Source organism: Loxodonta africana, chromosome 21, assembly GCF_030014295.1.
Source record: "Loxodonta africana isolate mLoxAfr1 chromosome 21, mLoxAfr1.hap2, whole genome shotgun sequence".
In the NCBI taxonomy this organism is placed as follows: Eukaryota; Metazoa; Chordata; class Mammalia; order Proboscidea; family Elephantidae; genus Loxodonta; species Loxodonta africana.
In genome coordinates, this window is record NC_087362.1 from 63,795,571 (window position 1) to 63,818,007 (window position 22,437).

A 22,437-nucleotide genomic window follows, 5' to 3' on the forward strand; every position below is an offset into this window, starting at 1 on the left:
TTAATTAAGATTATTTTTTAATTTGACAGGAATATTTGAGTTAACAGATCATAAAAAACATCCTGCAGGCACCATCCACGTTGTATTAAAATGGAAATTTGCCTACCTTCCTCCAAGTGGATCAGTAACAACTGAAGACTTAGGAAATTTCATTCTCAGTGAAGAGCCAGAAGTTGTTCAAGGACTACCTCCAGCATCTTCTGTTAGTACATTAGTTGTAGTAAGTAACAGTGACTTTCAGTTCCCTGTAAAATTTAGAAAATACTCCTCCCCCCTAGAAAAATAGCTGATGCATTATTTAAAATTTCATAGTCATCATACTCAGTTTGACCTATTGGTTTATCTTAGGCTCCAACACCTAAACCACGACGGCGTATAACACCTGTAGATAAGAAGGTGTCTTTTGTGGATCTGTTGCCACGTCAGAGTTCTGTAAGTAGTAAAAACTGAAATAATGACTTTTTTTTTCTGTAACAAATATTTAAAATTATATTGGTATAGTGTACTCTCTCCGATTTAAATAGAAATGCGTGAGTAAAGTGCGTGTTTTCCCTTTAAAATGTTAGCTTTGTAATTTGGTACTTTGATCTAAACCACCCCTTGGTGCCATCTCTCTCCTCAGCCACTGTCCTGTGTCTCTCCCCAGCTTTTGTCCCAATATTCTGCTCCCGTTTACCTCAGAAAAGTTATTTAAATTGTCTCCCGTTCCTTACACTGTTTCTTTCCTGAACTCATTCTGTCAAGCTTTTATCCTCATTAAAACCACCTTGCTATTATTGTGAAAAGACCAGACTTAATGGTCTGACTGAGACTAGAAGGACCCCAGAGGTCACGGTCCCCAGACCTTGTGGTAGCCCAAGACAGGAACCATTCCCAAAGCCAACTCCTCAGACAGGGATTGGACTGGACTATGGGATAGAAAATGATATTGGTGAAGAGTGAGCTTCTTGGATCAAGTAGACACATGAGAGAATGTGGGCAGCTCCTGTCTGGAGGGGCGATGAGACGGCAGAGGGGGTCAGAAGCTGGCCAAATGGACATGAAAATAGAGAGTGGAGAGAAGGAGCGTGCTGTCTCATTAGAGGAAGAGCAATAGGAGTATAGAGCAAGGTGTATATAAATTTTTGTATGAGAGACTGACTTGATTTGTACACTTTCACTTAAAGCATAATAAAAAAATTTTTTTTAAATCACCCTTGTTAAGGCCACAATGACTTTCCTTTTGCCATATCTAGCAGCTGATTCTCAGTCCCCATCTGTTCTCCCAGTAGCATTTGACACAGTTAAGTACTTGCTCCCTCTTTTCTTGGTTTTCCTCCTGATTTATCCTTCTTCTCACTGTCCTGGACCATTCTCTAAATGTTGAAGTGCCTCAACAGTCAATCCTCAGACGACTCTTCCTCTTTAGCGATATCTACATAAGAGATTTTATCCAGTCCTGTGGCATTAAAGGAAACCCTGGTGGCATAGTGGTTAAGCGCTACAGCTGCTACTCAAAAAGTCAGTAGTTCAAATCCACCAGGTGCCCCTTGGAAACCCTGTGGGGTAGTTCTGCTCTGTCCTGTAGGGTCACTATGAGTCAGAATTGACTCGATAGCAGAGGGGTTTTGTTTTTTTTTTTTTTTTTGGTGGCATTAAAAAGCATCTATGGGAGGGCGGAGCCAAGATGGCGGACTAGGCAGACGTTACCTCGGATCCCTCTTACAACAAAGACACGGAAAAACAAGTGAATCGATCACATACATAACAATCTACGAACCGTGAACAACAAACACAGATTTAGAGACGGAGAACGAACTAATACAGGGAAGCAGCGATAGTTTCCAGAGCCTGGAGCCAGCGTACCAGTCAGGTACGGCACAAGCACAGAGACCTGCTCCACCCCCCTGAACTAACCCCGGGAGGGGGACCAGCCGGTTCCACGGGCGGCGTGGGACGCAGCCGGTAGGAGAAGTCCCCGGGAGGCAGTGACTGATCTTGGAGCAGAAAGAGCAGCATCCGAGCCGGGGAACCGTCCCGCAGGGATTTGGACTGCTCGCAGGTACGCCATAAACACGGAGAGTTGCTCCACCCCCTGAACTAACCCCGGGAAGGGGACCAGCCGGGTCGCGCGGGCGGCGTGGGACGCAGCCGGTAGGAGAAGTCCCCGGGAGGCAGCGACTGGTATTGGAGTGGGGAGAACAGCGTTCCAGCCGGGACACTTGGTCGTGGCACAAGCACGGGGAGCTACTCCACCCATCTGAACTAACCCTGGGAGGGGGCCCACCTGGTTCACGGGGGCGGCACGGCCACGCGGCTGGAGGGACGAGAAGTCCCCGGGAGGCAGCGACTGATTTTGGAGTTGAGAGTGTACCGTCCCAGTAGGGGAGCCTTGACGCTGGGCGTGGGGCTGGAAGCGGAGGATCTGACCGTGACTCCAGCGGGCCAGACCCCCTGGGGGCAATCTCCACACAGCCAGCACACATAGGCGACTCGCCCGCGGGAATCTCAGATATAACAGTCATTCCAAGCAAGACAAGCAACTCTGGCTATATTCTGAGGTGCTACTCTCCTATCTCTCTGTTCCCTCCCCCACCCTCCCCAGGCGGCTTCATTAACATCTGAATAGCCTGAGCCAGAGGGAGAACTCTGATAGGGATCTGACTGCAGTTTTTTTTTAGCGGATTTTCTGGAAAAACTAGTTTCCCAGTGATGGCTCGGAGACAACAATCCATATCAAACCACTTAAAGAAGCAGACCATGACAGCTTCTCCAACCCCCCAAACAAAAGAATCAAAATCTTTCCCAAATGAAGATACAATTTTGGAATTATCAGATACAGAATATAAAAAACTAATTTACAGAATGCTTAATGATATCACAAATGAAATTAGGATATCTGCAGAAAAAGCCAAGGAACACACTGATAAAACTGTTGAGGAACTCAAAAAGATTATTCAAGAACATACTGGAAAAATTAATAAGTTGCAAGAATCCATAGAGAGACAACATGTAGAAATCCAAAAGATTAACAATAAAATAACAGAATTAGACAACACACTAGGAAGTCAGAGGAGCAGACTTGAGCAATTAGAATGCAGACTGGGACATCTGGAGGACCAGGGAATCAACACCAACATAGCTGAAAAAAAATCAGATAAAAGAATTAAAAAAAATGAAGAAACCCTAAGAATTATGTGGGACTCTATCAAGAAGGATAACCTGCGGATGATTGGAGTCCCAGAACAGGGAGGGGGGACAGAAAACACAGAGAAAATAGTTGAAGAACTTCTGACAGAAAACTTCCCTGACATCATGAAAGACGAAAGGATATCTATCCAAGATGCTCATCGAACCCCATTTAAGATTGATACAAAAAGAAAAACACCAAGACATATTATCATCAAACTCACCAAAACCAAAGATAAACAGAAAATTTTAAAAGCAGCCAGGGAGAAAAGAAAGGTTTCCTTCAAGGGAGAATCAATAAGAATATGTTCTGACTACTCAGCAGAAACCATGCAGGCAAGAAGGGAATGGGACGACATATACAGAACACTGAAGGAGAAAAACTGCCAACCAAGGATCATATATCCAGCAAAACTCTCTCTGAAATATGAAGGCGAAATTAAGATATTTACAGACAAACACAAGTTTAGAGAATTTGCAAAAACCAAACCAAAGCTACAAGAAATACTAAAGGATATTGTTTGGTCACAGAACCAATAATATCAGATATCGGCACAACACAAGGTCACAAAACAGAACGTCCTGATATCAACTCAAATAGGGAAATCACAAAAACAAACAAATTAAGATTAATTAAAAAAAAAATACACATAACAGGGAATCATGGAAGTCAATAGGTAAAAGATCACAATAATCAAAAAGAGGGACTAAATACAGGAGGCATTGAACTGCCATATGGAGAGTGATACAAGGCGATATAGAACAATACAAGTTAGGTTTTTACTTAGAAAAATAGGGGTATATAATGAGGTAACCACAAAAAGGCATAACAACTCTATAACTCAAGACAAAAACCAAGAAAAACGTAACAACTCAACTAACATAAAGTCAAACACTATGAAAATGAGGATCTCACAATTTACTAAGAAAAACGCCTCAGCACAAAAAAGTGTGTGGAAAAATTATCAACAACACACATAAAAAGGCATCAAAATGACAGCACTAAAAACTTATTTATCTATAATTACCCTGAATGTAAATGGACTAAATGCACCAATAAAGAGACAGAGAGTCACAGACTGGATAAAGAAACACGATCCATCTATATGCTGCCTACAAGAGACACACCTTAGACTTAGAGACACAAACAAACTAAAACTCAAAGGATGGAAAAAAGTATATCAAGCAAACAATAAGCAAAAAAGAAGAGGAGTAGCAATATTAATTTCTGACAAAATAGACTTTAGACTTAAATCCACCACAAAGGATAAAGAAGGACACTATATAATGATAAAAGGGACAATTGATCAGGAAGACATAACCATATTAAATATTTATGCACCCAATGACAGGGCTGCAAGATACATAAATCAAATTTTAACAGAACTGAAAAGCGAGATAGATACCTCCACAATTATAGTAGGAGACTTCAACACACCACTTTCGGAGAAGGACAGGACATCCAGTAAGAAGCTCAACAGAGACACGGAAGATCTAATTACAACAATCAACCAACTTGACCTCGTTGACTTATACAGAACTCTCCACCCAACTGCTGCAAAATATACTTTTTTTTCCAGCGCACATGGAACATTCTCTAGAATAGACCACATATTAGGTCATAAAACAAACCTTTGCAGAGTCCAAAACATCGAAATATTACAAAGCATCTTCTCAGACCACAAGGCAATAAAACTAGAGATCAATAACAGAAAAACGAGGGAAAAGAAATCAAATACTTGGAAAATGAACAATACCCTCCTGAAAAAAGACTGGGTTATAGAAGACATCAAGGAGGGAATAAGGAAATTCATAGAAAGCAACGAGAATGAAAATACTTCCTATCAAAACCTCTGGGACACAGCAAAAGCAGTGCTCAGAGGCCAATTTATATCGATAAATGCACACATACAAAAAGAAGAAAGAGCCAAAATCAGAGAACTGTCCCTACAACTTGAACAAATAGAAACTGAGCAACAAAAGAATCCATCAGGCACCAGAAGAAAACAAATAATAAAAATTAGAGCTGAACTAAATGAATTAGAGAACAGAAAAACAATCGAAAGAATTAACAAAGCCAAAAGCTGGTTCTTTGAAAAAATTAACAAAATTGATAAACCATTGGCTAGACTGACTAAAGAAATACAGGAAAGGAAACAAATAACCCAAATAAGAAATGAGAAGGACCACATCACAACAGAACCAAATGAAATTAAAAGAATCATTTCAGATTATTATGAAAAATTGTACTCTAACAAATTTGAAAACCTAGAATAAATGGATGAATTCCTGGAAAAACACTACCTACCTAAACTAACACATTCAGAAGTAGAACAACTAAATAGACCCATAACAAAAAAAGAGATTGAAACGGTAATCAAAAAACTCTCAACAAAAAAAAGTCCTGGCCCGGACGGCTTCACTGCAGAGTTCTACCAAATTTTCAGAGAAGAGTTAACACCACTACTACTAAAGGTATTCCAAAGCATAGAAAATGACGGAATACTACCCAACTCATTCTATGAAGCCACCATCTCCCTGATACCAAAACCAGGTAAAGACATTACAAAAAAAGAAAATTATAGACCTATATCCCTCATGAACATTGATGCAAAAATCCTCAACAAAATTCTAGCCAATAGAATCCAACGACACATCAAAAAAATAATTCACCCTGATCAAGTGGGATTTATACCAGGTATGCAAGGCTGGTTTAATATCAGAAAAACCATTAATGTAATCCATCACATAAATAAAACAAAAGACAAAAACCACATGATCTTATCAATTGATGCAGAAAAGGCATTTGACAAAGTCCAACACCCATTCATGATAAAAACTCTTACCAAAATAGGAATTGAAGGAAAATTCCTCAACATAATAAAGGGCATCTATGCAAAGCCAACAGCCAATATCACTCTAAATGGAGAGAACCTGAAAGCATTTCCCTTGAGAACGGGAACCAGACAAGGATGCCCTTTATCACCACTCTTATTCAACATCGTGTTGGAAGTCTTAGCCAGGGCAATCAGGCTAGACAAAGAAATAAAAGGTATCCGGATTGGCAAGGAAGAAGTAAAGTTATCACTATTTGCAGATGACATGATTATATACACAGAAAACCCTAAGGAATCCTCCAGAAAACTACTGAAACTAATAGAAGAGTTTGGCAGAGTCTCAGGTTATAAAATAAACATACAAAAATCACTTGGATTCCTCTACATCAACAAAAAGAACACCGAAGAGGAAATAACCAAATCAATACCATTCACAGTAGCCCCCAAGAAGATAAGATACTTAGGAATAAATCTTACCAAGGATGTAAAAGACCTATACAAAGAAAACTACAAAGCTCTACTACAAGAAATTCAAAAGGACATACTTAAGTGGAAAAACATACCTTGCTCATGGATAGGAAGACTTAACATAGTAAAAACGTCTATTCTACCAAAAGCCATCTATACATTTAACGCACTTCCGATCCAAATTCCAATGTCATATTTTAAGGGGATAGAGAAACAAATCACCAATTTCATATGGAAGGGAAAGAAGCCCCGGATAAGCAAAGCACTACTGAAAAAGAAGAAGAAAGTGGGAGGCCTCACCTTACCTGACTTCAGAACCTATTATACAGCCACAGTAGTCAAAACAGCCTGGTATTGGTACAACAACAGACACATAGACCAATGGAACAGAATTGAGAACCCAGACATAGATCCATCCACGTATGAGCAGCTGATATTTGACAAAGGACCAGTGTCAATTAACTGGGGAAAAGACAGCCTTTTTAACAAATGGTGCTGGCATAACTGGATATCCATTTGCAAAAAAATGAAACAGGACCCATACCTCACACCATGCACAAAAACTAACTCCAAGTGGATCAAAGACCTAAACATAAAGACTAAAACGATAAAGATCATGGAAGAAAAAATTGGGACAACCCTAGGAGCCCTAATACAAGGTATAAACAGAATACAAAACATTACCAAAAATGATGAAGAGAAACCCGATAACTGGGAGCTCCTAAAAATCAAACACCTATGCTCATCTAAAGACTTCACCAAAAGAGTAAAAAGACCACCTACAGATTGGGAAAGAATTTTCAGCTATGACATCTCCGACCAGCGCCTGATCTCTAAAATCTACATGATTCTGTCAAAACTCAACCACAAAAAGACAAACAACCCAATCAAGAAGTGGGCAAAGGATATGAACACACATTTCTCTAAAGAAGATATTCAGGCAGCCAACAGATACATGAGAAAATGCTCTCGATCATTAGCCATTAGAGAAATGCAAATTAAAACTACGATGAGATTCCATCTCACACCAGCAAGGCTGGCATTAATCCAAAAAACACAAAATAATAAATGTTGGAGAGGCTGCGGAGAGATTGGAACTCTCATACACTGCTGGTGGGAATGTAAAATGGTACAACCACTTTGGAAATCTATCTGGCGTTATCTTAAACAGTTAGAAATAGAACTACCATACAAGCCAGAAATCCCACTCCTAGGAATATACCCTAGAGATACAAGAGCCTTCATACAAACAGATATATGCACACCCATGTTTATTGCAGCTCTGTTTACAATAGCAAAAAGTTGGAAGCAACCAAGGTGTCCATCAACGGATGAATGGTTAAATAAATTGTGGTATATTCACACAATGGAATACTACGCATCGATAAAGAACAGTGACGAATCTCTGAAACATTTCATAACATGGAGGAACCTGGAAGGCATTATGCTGAGCGAAATTAGTCAGAGGCAAAAGGACAAATATTGTATAAGACCACTATTATAAGATCTTGAGAAATAGTAAACCTGAGAAGAACACATACTTTTGTGGTTACGAGGGGGGGAGGGAGGGAGGGTGGGAGAGGGTTTTTTTATTGATTAATCAGTAGATAAGAACTGCTTTAGGTGAAGGGAAAGACAACACTCAATACATGGAAGGTCAGCTCAATTGGACTGGACCAAAAGCAAAGAAGTTTCCGGGATAAAATGAATGCTTCAAAGGTCAGCGGAGCAAGCGCGGGGGTCTGGGGAGCATGGTTTGCGGGGACTTCTAAGTCAATTGGCAATATAATTCTATTATGAAATCATTCTGCATCCCGCTTTGAAATGTGGCGTCTGGGGTCTTAAATGCTAACAAGCAGCCATCTAAGATGCAGCAATTGGTCTCAACCCACCTGGAGCAAAGGAAAATGAAGAACACCAAGCCCACATGACAACTAAGAGCCCAAGAGACAGAAAGGGCCACATGAACCAGAGACCTACATCATCCTGAGACCAGAAGAACTAGTTGGTGCCCGGCCACAATTGATGACTGCCCTGACAGGGAGCTCAGCAGAGGACCCCTGAGGGAGCAGGAGATCAGTGGGATGCAGACCCCAAATTCTCATAAGAAGACCAAACTTAATGGTCTGACTGAGACTGGAGGAATCCCGGCGGCCTTGCTCCCCAGACCTTCAGTTGACACAGGACAGGAACCATCCCCGAAGACAACTCATCAGAAATGAAAGGGACTGGTCAGCGGGTGGGAGAGAGATGCTGATGAAGAGTGAGCTGATTATATCAGGTGGACACTTGAGATTGTGTTGGCAACTCTTGTCTGGAGGGGGGATGGGAGGATGGAGAGAGAGGGAAGCCGGCAGGATTGTCAAGAAAGGAGAGACTGAAAGGGCTGACTCAAGACGGGGAGAGTAAGTGGGAGTAGGGAGTGAGATGTATGTAAACTTATATGTGACAGACTGATTGGATTTGTAAACGTTCACTTGAAGCTTAATAAAAGTTATTATAAAAAAAAAAAAAGCATCTATGTATGTTGGCACTGTCACATTTATACCTCTACTCTCAACTTTGCTGCTGATTTTTACTTTTTTTTTTTTCCTTACTGCCTATTTCTTATCCACTAGATATCTAATGTTGTTGTGTTGTTGTTAGGTGCCGTCGAGTCGGTTCCGACTCATAGTGACCCTGTGCACAACAGAACAAAACACTGCCCAGGCCTGCACCATCCTCAAAATCGTTGTTATGCTTGAGCCCATTGTTACAGCCACTGTGTCAATCCACCTTGTTGAGGGTCTTCCTCTTTTCCGCTGACCCTGTACTCTGCCAAGCATGATGTCCTTCTCCAGGGACTCATCCCTCCTGACAACATGTCCAAAGTATGTAAGACACAGTCTCGCCATCCTTGCCTCTAAGGAGCATTCTGGCTGCACTTCTTCCAAGACAGATTTGTTCGTTCTTTTGGCAGTCCATGGTATATTCAATATTCTTCGCCAACACCTCAATTCAAAGGTGTCAACTCTTCGGTCTTCTTTATTCATTGTCCAGCTTTCACATGCATGTGATGTGATTGAAAATACCATGCCTTGCGTTAGGTGCACCTTAGTCTTCAGGGTGACATCTTTGCTCTTCAACACTTTGAAGAGGTTCTTTGCAGCAGATTTGCCCAATGCAGTGCGTCTTTTGATTTCTTGACTGCTGCTTCCATGGCTGTTGATTGTGGATCCAAGTAAAATGAAATCCTTGACAACTTCAGTCTTTTCTCCATTTGTCATGGTGTTGCTCCTTGGTCTAGTTGCGAGGATTTTTGTTTTCTTTATGTTGAGGTGCAATCCATACTGAAGGCTGTGGTCGTTGATCTTCATTAGTAAGTGCTTCAAGTCCTCTTCACCTTCAGCAAGCAGGGTTGTGTCATCTGCATAACACAGGTTGTTAATGAGTCTTCCTCCAATCCTGATGCCCCATTCTTCATATAGTCCAGCTTCTCGGATTATTTGCTCAGCATACAGATTAAATAGGTATGGTGAAAGAATACAGCCCTGACGCACACCTTTCCTGACTTTAAACCAACCAGTATCCCCTTGTTCTGTCCGAACAACTGCCTCTTGATCTATGTAAAGGTTCCTCATGAGCACAATTAAGTGTTCGGAATTCCCGTTCTTCACAGTGTTATCCATAGTTTTTTATGATCCACACAGTCGAATGCCTTTGCACAGTCAATAAAACACAGGTAAACATCCTTCTGGTATTGTCTGCTTTTAGCCAGGATCCATCTGACATCAGCAATGATATCCCTGGTTCCATGTCCTCTTCTGAAACTGGCCTGATAGAAATTCAGCCATTCAGTAGATATTGAAATTTAACATGTCCAAATCCAAACTCCTGGTTACATCAACCCTCTTCCACAATTTTTGCCTCTTTCAGTGTTTCCCATTCTCAGTAAATGACATAATCATCTCAGTAAATGACCCAGTTCTGCAAGCCTGAAATTTTGGAGACACAAGGGTGTCTCCTCTCTTTTTCTCACACCCGTATGCAGGCCGTCCACAAAACCTGTCACCTGTACTTTCAGAAGATATCCTTGATTCAAACCCTCCACCTCACTTCTAGTGCTGCCACTCCAGCCACCATCATCTCTCATGTGGACCTATTAAAAATGTATTTTCTTTGTAATTGATCTATAACTCCTCATATATAGTAAAGGACACATCTCAAGCATACAGCTCAATGAATTTTCACATATGTATACACCTGTGTAACTACCACCCAGAAATAATACTGTCTCCCCAAAGCTTAGGATAATATCTAGAATATACAGAACACTTAATATATATATGCTAAATAAATTTGGTAATTATAATTCTAGAGTTACAAAAAAAAAAAAACTAACATTTATTGAGGGCTAATTATGTTCCAGGCACTGAACTAAACACTTTGTATACATTGCACTTATTTAATCCTTAAAACAATTCTATATATAGTTCATACTAGAGTTACTGTCATTCAAAGATGGGGACAATGATGTGATGTTTAAAGAGGCTAAGTAACTTACTCAAGGTCAAAGTGGTAGAGCTGGTACTTGAACATATGTAGCCTGATTTTTAAGTAAGTGATCGTTAACATAAAACATATACATATAGATGCATGTTGCAGTGTTAGTCATAGTAGCTAAAAATTGTTGACTCAAAGTAGTAAAAATGACTCATGAAATCATGATACAGCCATTCAGTGCAATATTCTATTGTCATTTTAAATATTTTCCCAAAATTTCCTATCAGGAGAAAATGTTTAATGTTGACTTTTTTTTAATGCAACAGGACATAATTGTATTCACAATACAGATACCACTGTGTAACAAAATTTTTTTATTCATATTGAAAATTAATTATAAAGAAATCTAACAAATTATTAAAAGATAATATCATTGGGTAGCAGGAATATGGATTTTTATGATTTTCTTTTATATTTTCTTCTTTGTTTTTATATTTTCTATATTGTGCATGTTTACTTTTGAAATAGTAAAAATGATAAACTGTATTTTAAAAACAGTTTATGAATCCTGGAAAAATAGTTGACTATAAATTGATATTTGATACAGTAAAGAGATAATCCTGATTATAGAGAGCACATACCTATTCTAGCATACGCCAGTGTTTTCATACATAAATCATTATAGAAAAACCCATCTCATTGCTGTCGAGTCAACTCCGACTCATAGCAATCCTATAGGACAGAATAGAACTGCCCCGTAAGGTTTCCAAGGAGCAGCTGGTGGATTCGAAATGCCGACCTTTTTGATTAGCAGCCAAGCTCTCAACTACTACGCCACAAGGGCTGCATAGAAATGTTAGAAAATACAAATAAATGGAAAAAAAAGGGGGAAGGGAATAAATTTAAATTTTCCTAAATCTGTATCACAGAAATAGAATCTTGGTGAACAGCCTGTCATACTTTTCCTGTGCAAATATACACACGTGTGTGTGTGTGTTTGTTTAACAAAACAACTATATGTATTGTTCTCTGACCAGCTTTTTTACTCAACGCTATATTATATAGTTTCTTTAATGGCAGTAAATACAGATCTACATCATTATTTTCATGGCTACATAGAACTCAGCTGTTTGCATGTCCTGTATTTTATTTAACTAACACACTATCATGGAACATTTGTGTTGTGTTCAGTTTTTCTTTGCTGTTATAAACAGTGCTTCAGTGACCTACACTTGCCAGCCTTAAATTGCATGTACATAACATGAGGAATGTCAACCATTTTACTGAAATACACTAACTAAATTGTGTCATATGAGTAGCTTTTATTTGCTCCCAGTTTTTATTAGCGCATTAATATGTAAACATATGTAAAAGGCTTTAAATGATTGGGGATTTAGTAATAAATACAAAATGTCATACATGCTTGCCTTCACATTAATATAAGGAGACTTCTAGTCCTCCCGAAGATCAGAAGGAAATGTCACCAGAAGTGGAACCTACACCAGAAATAGAAGTCAACGTGACAACTGCTTCATGTACTCCAGAGGTATGTATTTGTATTAAAATTATTTTGAAAGTTTTAGTTTGTTCTTAAAGACCTTTACTTGTGAGTATTGACATGGTTCAGGAAATCATAGCATTGATCCTATTTTTGTATATGACTTTCTTGGAATAGAAAGATTAAAAATATGACAAGGGTAACAGCCACGGTTATATTGATATTGATAAGAAGGAAATAGATATGTGAGTTAAAGTCTTATGTCACGTTCATTTTGAGATTAATGAATTTTTCATTCTTACTCGATAATCAGATTTTCATTTATCGTATTTTCATTTGCACAGTTCAAGTGATTGTTTTCTAATGTGTCATATATATGTTATCTATCTGTATATCTCAGTCTCAAGTTTACATGTTTTATTATTCACATTCTTCAGCAAGAACGTTATAAATGAGATCTAAGCAATAATAAATCTATCACCGTGCCTCCGTTTCCTCAGATTTCACAAGAAGGCCGTGTAGATAAAGTAAAAGAGAATACTGAGAAAACGCAGCAAGAAAAAGACAACGACGTGTCTTTATTATCGGAGGGTCAGCTTGCAGAACAAAGCTTGGCTTCTTCTGAAGATGAAACAGAAATAACTGAGGAATTGGAAGCAGAAGGTGATTTTCTTTTTTTAAATTAATGTTATTTACTGAACTCTTTGCTTTGTTTAGCCATTGTTCGAGTTTACCTCACTGAACATTTTCATTTTAGTAGTAGGAGCTACTTCATGATACCAGTTTCCTAAGAGACATGATGGGATATAGTTCAGTCTAGTCAGATCAGGTGAAATTACCGCATCGCTTCTTATTTCAACCAGAAGCGCCACAGAAGAATGCAAGTATGGTTGCTGACCAGGTTCCCAATTTAGGTCAGGTTCCCAATTTATATTTTAAATGGCTTTATGTTTTCCTTGGGCTTAGTATTGTTCTCTGGATTATTTTAGAGGTCTTCACATTTTTAAAATGAAAACTAAGAAGCCAGGCCAAAAAAAGAGAACTTAACTGTATGATTCCAGTTATATAAAAATCTAGAAAAAGCAAACTAACCTGTAGTGACGAAAAGCAGGTTAAGTGTTTGCCTGGGAAAGGAAGAGTGAGGGCAGGGAGGGGCAGAAGGGAGAGAGAGCACAGGGGAGTGAGGAGACCTGGGATTGGCGCGTCCACCCACTGTGCTCACTGTAGTGTTTTCATGGGCTTCTATGTACGTCAAAACACCACATTTTGCACTTGAAGAGTGTGCAGTTTATTGTGTGTCAGTTTCACTTCAATAAAGCTGTAAAAAAATTTTAACTTTTTAAGTAATAACGTTGGTTTTTACACAGTATTACTGGTTTGGGATCTTTCTCTTTAATTTCATACTATAACAAACTTTTTTTATGCCCTTTGTTTCTGCCATAAATTAAACTTGGAATTTTCAATCATTTTTCTCTCTTTCTGAAAACATAATGTAAATATAAACATCTTTGCTGCTAAAAAAAAAAAAGATCTAGACTTGATTATTATATTCTTTTTTTCAATGTTTTTTTTTTCTTTTTGCATTGTTTTTTATATTGTTCTTTTAAGATGGTCCTGCAATGTATGCTTGTTTCTCTCTGCTTCACAAGGCACAAATATAAATTGATATAACTTGTATAAATGTTACTTTTTTTTTTTAAACAGGTGATGAGGACAGATCAGCTTCTGACAGTGACGATTGTATTATTCCAAATTCTGTCTCCAAGAATATCAAACAGGTCAGTAACTTGATCTAAATGAGAAATGTTCTGAAGTAAAGCTGCCTTTCATGTCATAGTACATCAGTCTTCTTATAGGAAGATCTTAAGACAAAGTATTTCTGAAAATTTTTTAATGTATTATCAAAATCTTAACCAAGTAATTGTCTAGAGCAAGAACGTTTTATTTACAGTTTTGTTATGTAATGGTCCATACACATACATGGAAGTGTTGTTTTTGCCAAAAGCACCTAACATCAGTAGCTTTAGCAGTTAGACTTGATAAAACCAGTTGAGTTCTCCGACTCCTTTTCAGGACCAGTGTACAAAGCTGTACTGAATCAGACCTGAACTTTAAAGAATTCAATTTGTGAGGCTGCATGTAAAACTATAGTGTCTCGCCTACGTGAATTCACAGACTAGTCTTATCTAAATATGTCTGCTGATAAACTGTTACTTAATTTCTGCCAAAAAATTAAATCTTCATAACCCAAAACCAAACCCATAGCCATTGAGTCGATTCCAACTCATAGCAACCCTATAGCACAGAGTAGAACTGCCCCACAGGGTTTCCAAAGAGCGCCTGGTGGATTTGAACTGCTGACCTTTTGGTTAGCAACCATAGCTCTTAACCACCATGCCACCAGGGTTTCCTAAACCTTCACAGAAGGTAATTAATCTTGTGCATATATACTTTGCTTGTTTTGTAGTAGATTGTTGAAAAGTAGTACATAAATTGAAATTTTGAAAAGAGAATTATACTTTAAATATTATATGGAAAATGTACCACTTACCAGAACATTTTTATTGTAAGAGTGAAAAAAGTTCTCATAAAGTAAACATAAGTAAGAAGCCCTATCATGTTCTGTTAATCTACATTAATTTTCCTGAAATTGAATATGTTCTTTTTTTTAGAATTTCTACTTTATTCGTGAGAATTGTAATACTCCTTTGAACTTTTAAAGTCTCCCACATTCTTAGCTTAATCTCTCTGCAAAAGAAAACCACAGGACATTTCAATTGTTGCCATAGATGTCCCCATGAAATAGAAAAATCCATTGTCTATGCTTAATAAATACAAAAAGAATAGTTCATCTGTCCAAAGTAAATTACTATTATATAGTTATTAATTACGATAACATCACCTAACATGTGGCAACCTGATATATAGATTCTTCATTGTTCAAAATTAGTAAATTAAGGAGAAATCTTGCCTATGGTTGTGTAAAGGCTTTAGTCACTGCATTCCATTTAATTGTATTTATTATTTTGCTTTATCAAATCTGAAATTTTAAAATTAAATTATCAAACCAATGAATGGAAATTCTCCACCCTCTTTTAGGACAGTTTGATAATGGGTATCAATGAGAAAATGGGTCCCTTCCCTGAGCTTTAGCTTTATAGCCATCTTATAAGAACCCGCCATTTGTCATATCAAGAATAGTTAATGGTTAAGCACTTGGCTGCTAACCAAAAGGTCACCAGTTCAAACCCACCAGCCACTCCGCAAGAGAAAGATGTGACAGTCTGCTCTGTAAAGATTATACCCTAGGAAACCCCGTGGGGTGGTTCTACTCAGTCCTGTAGGGTCACTGTGAGTCAGAATCGACTCGGGCACTCAATAAGAAGAAGCCAGCATGTTTGACTCAGACGTTCCTTTCTCATGTATCAATAGTGCAAGACTACCTACTTAATCAGGTTTTTTTAGATAACTATATGATGTAGTCTTTTGAACATAAAAGTATAAGAAATGAGCTACTGAATCAGTCCTGGGATCGATGAAGACAGGTGTCAAGAGATGTATTTGTCTAGTCAACCTATGAACAGTTCTCTTACCTCTTGTTATAATGCGGTGATTCCCCAGGGATTCGCTGCCTGATCACTCCTCGTAAAGAAGTAAATATAGTGTTCTGGCCCTCCCCTCAGGGAACATCTACATTAGTTGGGAAGATTCGTGCTCAGGAAAAGTCAAGTAGTAATTCAACAGTTAAATTACAATATAAAACAATGTCAGGAGACCGTACCAATAATTCATATCATAGTCATACAGTTAAGCTAAAAAATACTTAGAAATTTTCTGGACCATTCTTCTTTTCCACATGAGTAAACAGATATAGAGAGATGAAGTGACTTACTCACAATCATGCCACTAATTAAGAAAGTTCAGAGGAAGGAAAAATTTAGAGTGATTTTTTAATAGATTTCATGTAGGTTGTACCCGTTAAAGAATAGGTACAATTCAAATAGGTGCAGTAAATGAAGGAAGGGGTAAAGGGCCCATATCACCCTGCTGCCCTCGTGTGCTACAGGGTTTTAGGGATCATTTGGTTCTAAATGAACTCCCCACCCAAATTGGCTTAAGCATGAAAAGGGGATTTGGAAGGAAAGTGCAAAGATACCTCCATTGTAAGTAGTGACAGCATAGCCGTGCCTTACAAGAGCCTGGAATCGTGACCTGGAAAGTACTTAGGAGCCCTGTTCAGAATTGCGCATGTTCTTGTTCACGCTCTATTTCACTCTTCCTCCCTCTCTGCCGTTAGCAGCTTTTCCTCCCCCTTTCTCTCGTGCTGCAAGTCTGTGTCTTCTCATTGTAAGTTGAATTTCTCTGCTTCATTTGCTTTTAGCCCAAAGATGGTCACACAAAATGTTTCCCCAGCCCCAAGGAGAGAGATCTGATTGGCCAAGCCTGACTTCTGGGCTGGGCCCATTTTTATCACGTGTGTACCCTTGATCCATTCAGCCTGGCCAGTCACTCAATAAGGGGTGTCCTGCTGTAACTGTGACATTTCAAAGACCGAGACTGGGCAGCAGGGAAAAATTGGTGTGTGTTTCTAGTACAGGGAGGTATGCACGTTATGTGTTTCAGAAGTCAAGAACACACTAACTGGGGCAGACTCTGTGCAAAGAAAGAAAATGATAGAAGTCCTCAGTTACAATCCAAATTGCTGTACATTTTGTATTTTATCCTATAAATACTAGAAGGATAATTCAGTAATTAACCCTATTTTCTAAATATTTTGTCCATCATCTGAAAGTAACTTTCAACATATGGGAAAATGTTACCTAAATTATACCATCTTAGACCAGTGATTCTCAACTGGGGACAGTTTTGTCCCCCAGGGGACATTTGGCAATGTCTGGAGACATTTTGGTTGTCACACTTGGAGGTACTGCCAGTAGCATCTAGTCAGGGTTGCTGCTAAACATTCTGCAATGCACCGGACCCACGATAAAGAATTATCTGACCCAAAATGTCCAAAGTGCCAAGATTGAGAAACACTGTCTCAGACTTACAACAGAACCATCAGTTATACTGGCAACGTCACTGGCATCTCAGTGGAGTTGTGTCCTGCACTTAACTAAGAAAAAATAAAGAGATTTGATTTAAAGAAGTTTGGTGTAAGAAAGACCTGTTTCTCTAAAATATTTGTCTAGTTCTAATGTACACGTACTTTTTTTTCCTTTGGAATAAACTGGGTTTTTGTTTTTGTTTTTTGCTTGTTACTTCAGGGAAAGTAGTTTTTGTTATTCTGCTACAACCTAATACATCCTTCACTACCATTCCAAAATGTGATTTCCTATAATGGTTTTAGAGGCTACCTCAAATGTGTGAGCATCAGTTAAAGCAAGCAGCTGCTCTAAGCAGTGCTTCACGCCTCAGTAGCCATTAATCAGCCCCAAGTGCTTCTAGAAATTCTACTTTTAGTAAAAGGTACTGACAAGTATCTTATGTTAATGGAAGAAATTTAGTTTTATTAAATTGTATACCAAATCAAGTAAAATGGTATAATCTGTAACCATGGGAACACAACTCAAGAGGTCATTACAATGGCGAAATACAGGAAATCTCCGAGTTTCGAACAAGATCTCTTCCTAAATGTGTTTAAGTCGAATTCGTAGGGAAGTCACAGCAGGTGCAAACAGTTCTTACTCAGCCTTACTTAAAAAAAAAAAAAAATTTTTTTTTTTTTTTTTTTTGGTGCGGGAAAAGGCTCAAAGCCTTTTCAGTGATTCAAAAGCTGCATGTATAGCAAGTGCAGATGATTGTGATGAAGAATTTGCTGTGAGTAGGGGCTGGTTCACTCGTTTCAGACTGAGGGCGGATGTACATAACATTAAAGGGCAAGTGTGAGTGTCCGTAAGTTGGACATTTGTAGCCCAGGAGCTGCCTGTATTGCATTTTCTAGTGATTGTACCAAGTTTTCTTATGTACTACTCTAGCAAATCATTTAATACGAATCATGGAGCCTTTTTCTTGAAAGGCTGCAGAAGTTGTAAAAAGAACTGTGTACCCTTTACCGAGATTCACCAGTTACTAATGTTTTCCCACATTTGTTTTGTCATTTTTATTTTGTGAACGTATGAATATATGTACTTATTTATATGCACACATTCTTTACATATAGTTCTTATGAATCATTTGAAAGTTGTGCAAATCATGCCCCTTCACCCCTAAATACTTCAAAATAATACTATTATCTCATCTAGAGACCTCATTAAAATGTTGACAACTGTCCCAGTAATGTCATTTGTAGCATTTTATTAATCAATCAAGGATCCACAGCAATTCATCATTGTTTAGTATCTACTGGGTGTGAGGCAGACATAAAAGAAGCAATCCCTGCCCTGAAAGACTTCATAGTCTGGGGGAAACACAATTACGATGCATGGCGGCGAGTGCTGGGAGAATGGAATGCACATGGTACTGTGGGAGCACTCAGGAGGGTGTCCAACTCAGCATGACAGGCCCTTCATCAAGGATGACGTCCTAGAGTCAGTTAAGCTTGAGCAAGTGGTGAAGACCATTAGGAGGTGGTGAAAGGGAGCAGTGGGGGCATGGGGGGTGGGAATCACTGGGCCAAAGGAACAAAAAAGCTTGACCGTTTGAGAGACTGTGGATCATGGTTCTGGAATTTGGAGTAGTTTCAAGGTAGAGTAAGCCTAGTGTGTTCATATGCAGAGCCTAAGAAGAATAGACTGGAAAGATAAGTGTGGTCCACATCTTTGAGGCCTCAGTGTACCAGCTCAGAGTCTGAAGTCAACCCTGAAGTTCTGTGAGCAGCCAGTGAAGAGTTTTTTAAGGGACACATGATGCAAATTATTTACTTATTAAACAGATATTTTGTGAGCGTTTACTATGGGCCAGGCCTTATTTTGGGCCTAGGAATATGCCAGTGAATGAGAGAAGCAAGACTCCTGTTTTTATGGAGTTTATGCTCTGTTACTGCATTCTAAATATCACTCTGTCAATAACGTGAAGCACAGAGACTAGTTAGAAAGTAATTAGATAACCTTATTCCATGGTTATCACCACTTTATAGATTTTTTTTAATTGGCTGTACCCTATAATGTCACATAATTAGAACTAGAAGTAGTGTCCTAGATAAATATCATTTGTGCCAATTACACTGTGAATTTGAATTATCTAATACACTGTGTAAGCAATGTAAGATCATTCCAATCCTTTCTCTTTTTTATGTTACAGAATCTGACAGCTCCTAATTATTTCCTAGTACTGATGGTCCTTAAAAGGAATCTAACAGATTTCCCAGGACTTAGACATACTACTTGGTTCTTTCTCTTTCCTTCGTGTCTGTGATGTATAATTAATCATAGATTACTTCATTTTGTTTCATTTCATTTACAACATTTATGAGCTTCACTTTGTCGATATGAAATGCTTGTCCCCTCTTTTCCTTTCCAAAGTGGCGTAATTAGTGTTAGCATCTTTTTTAACAGGCTACATAAAGTTTAGTGGCTAGATTAAATCAAGTCATTAACATAATGTGCTACCCAATTTGCCCCTATCTCTCTCCGTTTCCAGGACATCAAAGTGCCACAGAGTGCCAGTGTAATTGGGCCTTGCTGGCCTGTCATATTCTGTCAGCCTGATGACTGCCGCTTTTTCTCAAAAGCTCCTAGGCATGATAATTAACGGGGGGCTGGAGTGGGGGGAGTCTGAGAAATGTAGAACTTGGGACATTTCTCTATGAATATTTTATTAATTTGAATAATCAGAAGTTAACAGTATCAATTTGATGTATAATACATTGATTAAAAGCCTTGTTTCAGGTTCTCAAAATAGACATCAAAATCAAGAATCTGCATCTGCCACGGAACTCAGTAAAAAAGGGTTAGCAGTCCTCCTTTTACATGATTTCTCATTTTATGACTTAAGAGGTAATGGCAGCTTTCAGTTTTCACAACAAAATGTGTTTCCGTCAGCTCACAGATTTCTTGAAGTGTGCCCACGGGTGAGAGTGGGAATTCAGAAGCTGAAAGAGCCACGGACTCCTGTGCAGTGTGTATTCACAGCTTTCTCTTTTCCTTTGCTACTAACAGCAGTTTTGTAAAAGCTGCCGTATACTAACAGCAGTTTTGTAAAAGCTGCCATATTTATTAGGACTAAATTGCAGTTCCACCTAGAAACTAGGTTCTCTTGAACAAGGAGCTGCCCTTCCCAGGTGACTGCACTAATGGTCTGCAGCAAGCTATTTTTTAAAGCTTTGGAAGGAAAAATGCACAAAGCAATTCATGGTTTTTAGAATTCTTCTATTAAAAATTAGGAAGTCACTTTAGAATCAAGTACAGGGGTGGATAAACCCAATAAGCAAGGCATGCATGGGCTTACCTGTGCATACTTACTAATCTGTCCTGAACAGTTTCACATGGGTTTCATGTAATTAGGATTAGTAGGTAAGCACAAGTAAGCCCCTGAGTACTTGCTTACTGGGTCATCTGTCCCTGTCACGGACTGTAAATTTGAAAAAAGGCTTTGATTCTGTAGGAAGATGCTGTGGGGTTGGGAGAGAGACAGATGCCAGCCATACCTAGAAGCAGAATCTTCGATGTGGTGAAAACTGTAAAATTGCTCATTGCAGAAGATTTGGTAAGCAAGGTAAGCACCATGCTTACCTTGCCTATTGGATAATCTGCCCCTGATCAAATATGATACCCTATCGGTGAGTAAAAATAAGTGCCCCACCCAGCCTCTTACATATGGAACCTTAAGCCACATATTGTGGATTTTAAAATATATGTTTTATAAAACCGTAAGTGTGGAATTGCTCTCCTAATAATAATTGCTTTTAAAACTACTTTTATGTTTTGCAACTTAACTGTCTCTTACTGGTATACCGTGGACATCTTTCCATAGCAGTATACTGCATTTCTGTTAACATGTGCACAATAGCTATGGTATGGCTATATCATATTTATTTAAATAAGCCCCCTTTGGCCCACCCTTAGGTGTCTTCCAGTTTTTGCTAATACAAACATTTCTAGATAAAATAAACATTTTTATATATAACGGTGTGTGAAAATTCCTGTTTCCTCACATCACACCCTTTTACAGACTAATGGATAAGAAATTATACTTCACTGTTGATTCCATAAGAAGCCCCCATAGCACAGCGGTTAAAGCACTCAGCTACTGACCAAAAAGGTTGTGATGGTTCAAACCCACCAGCTACTCCAGGGGAGAAAGGTGTGATAGTCTGCTCCCGTAAAAGTTACAACCTTGGAAACCCTGTGGGGCAGTTCTACCCTGTCCTATGGGGTCACTATGAGTCAGAATCGACTTGGTAGCAAACAAACAGAAAGGTGTATTCATTTGTATGTATGCGTATTTTTTTATACACACATACAGACATAACATTTAGGTTTATGTAAGCAAAGAAAATGATTGGAAAGATATACAGCAAACACTTAGCAGTGTCTCTGGGGCATCCGTTAGTATGGGGGTCAGGAAACCATGACCCAAGTGGCAATTCTGCCTCTTTGCCTGTTTTTGTAAATAAAGTTTTATGGGAACACAGCCACGCCCTGTGGCTCTGACAGCTGTCTCTCTACAAGGGCACAACTGGCTAGTTGCTGCAGAGACCGCATAACCTACAATGCCAAAAATATTTACTATCTGGCTCTTAACAGAAAAAGTTTGCCAACCTGAGTTAGAAGAAGTTATAAGTTAGAACTTATATTGTTGGATATTTTTTTAATGATCAGCATAGATTGCTTTTAAAAGGAAATAATTTATTAGTAATTCTATACTGTCTTAGTTATTTAGCACTGCTATAACCACAAGTATTTGTTTAACAAATTTATATGCTCACAGTTTTGGAAGTCTGAAAGTCCATATTCAGAGTGCCAGCTCTAGGGGAAGGCTTTCTGTCTCTGTTAGCTCTAGAGGAAGATCCTTGTCTCTTCTGAGCTTTTACTCCCGGGCAGT

The 22,437-nt window shown here is 38.7% G+C and overlaps 1 protein-coding gene across 6 annotated transcripts in view; it reads left to right on the forward strand.

Annotated features, from left to right (window-relative positions):
• Window positions 1–22,437, forward strand: part of RPGRIP1L (RPGRIP1 like) — a 125,366-nt gene that overhangs the window by 70,850 nt on the left and 32,079 nt on the right. For 4 of the 6 annotated variants that reach the window (XM_023555590.2, XM_010596084.3, XM_003416369.4 and 1 more), the window contains 5 exons: window positions 30–220; window positions 349–432; window positions 12,400–12,501; window positions 12,954–13,116; window positions 14,158–14,231. In XM_023555590.2, the coding sequence (XP_023411358.2) occupies window positions 30–220; window positions 349–432; window positions 12,400–12,501; window positions 12,954–13,116; window positions 14,158–14,231 (614 nt within the window). Of the gene's footprint in view, window positions 1–29; window positions 221–348; window positions 433–12,399; window positions 12,502–12,953; window positions 13,117–14,157; window positions 14,232–20,282; window positions 20,344–20,435; window positions 22,269–22,437 lie in introns of those variants that run through there. The other 2 variants (XM_064274028.1, XM_010596083.3) reach the window with 2 other exon arrangements.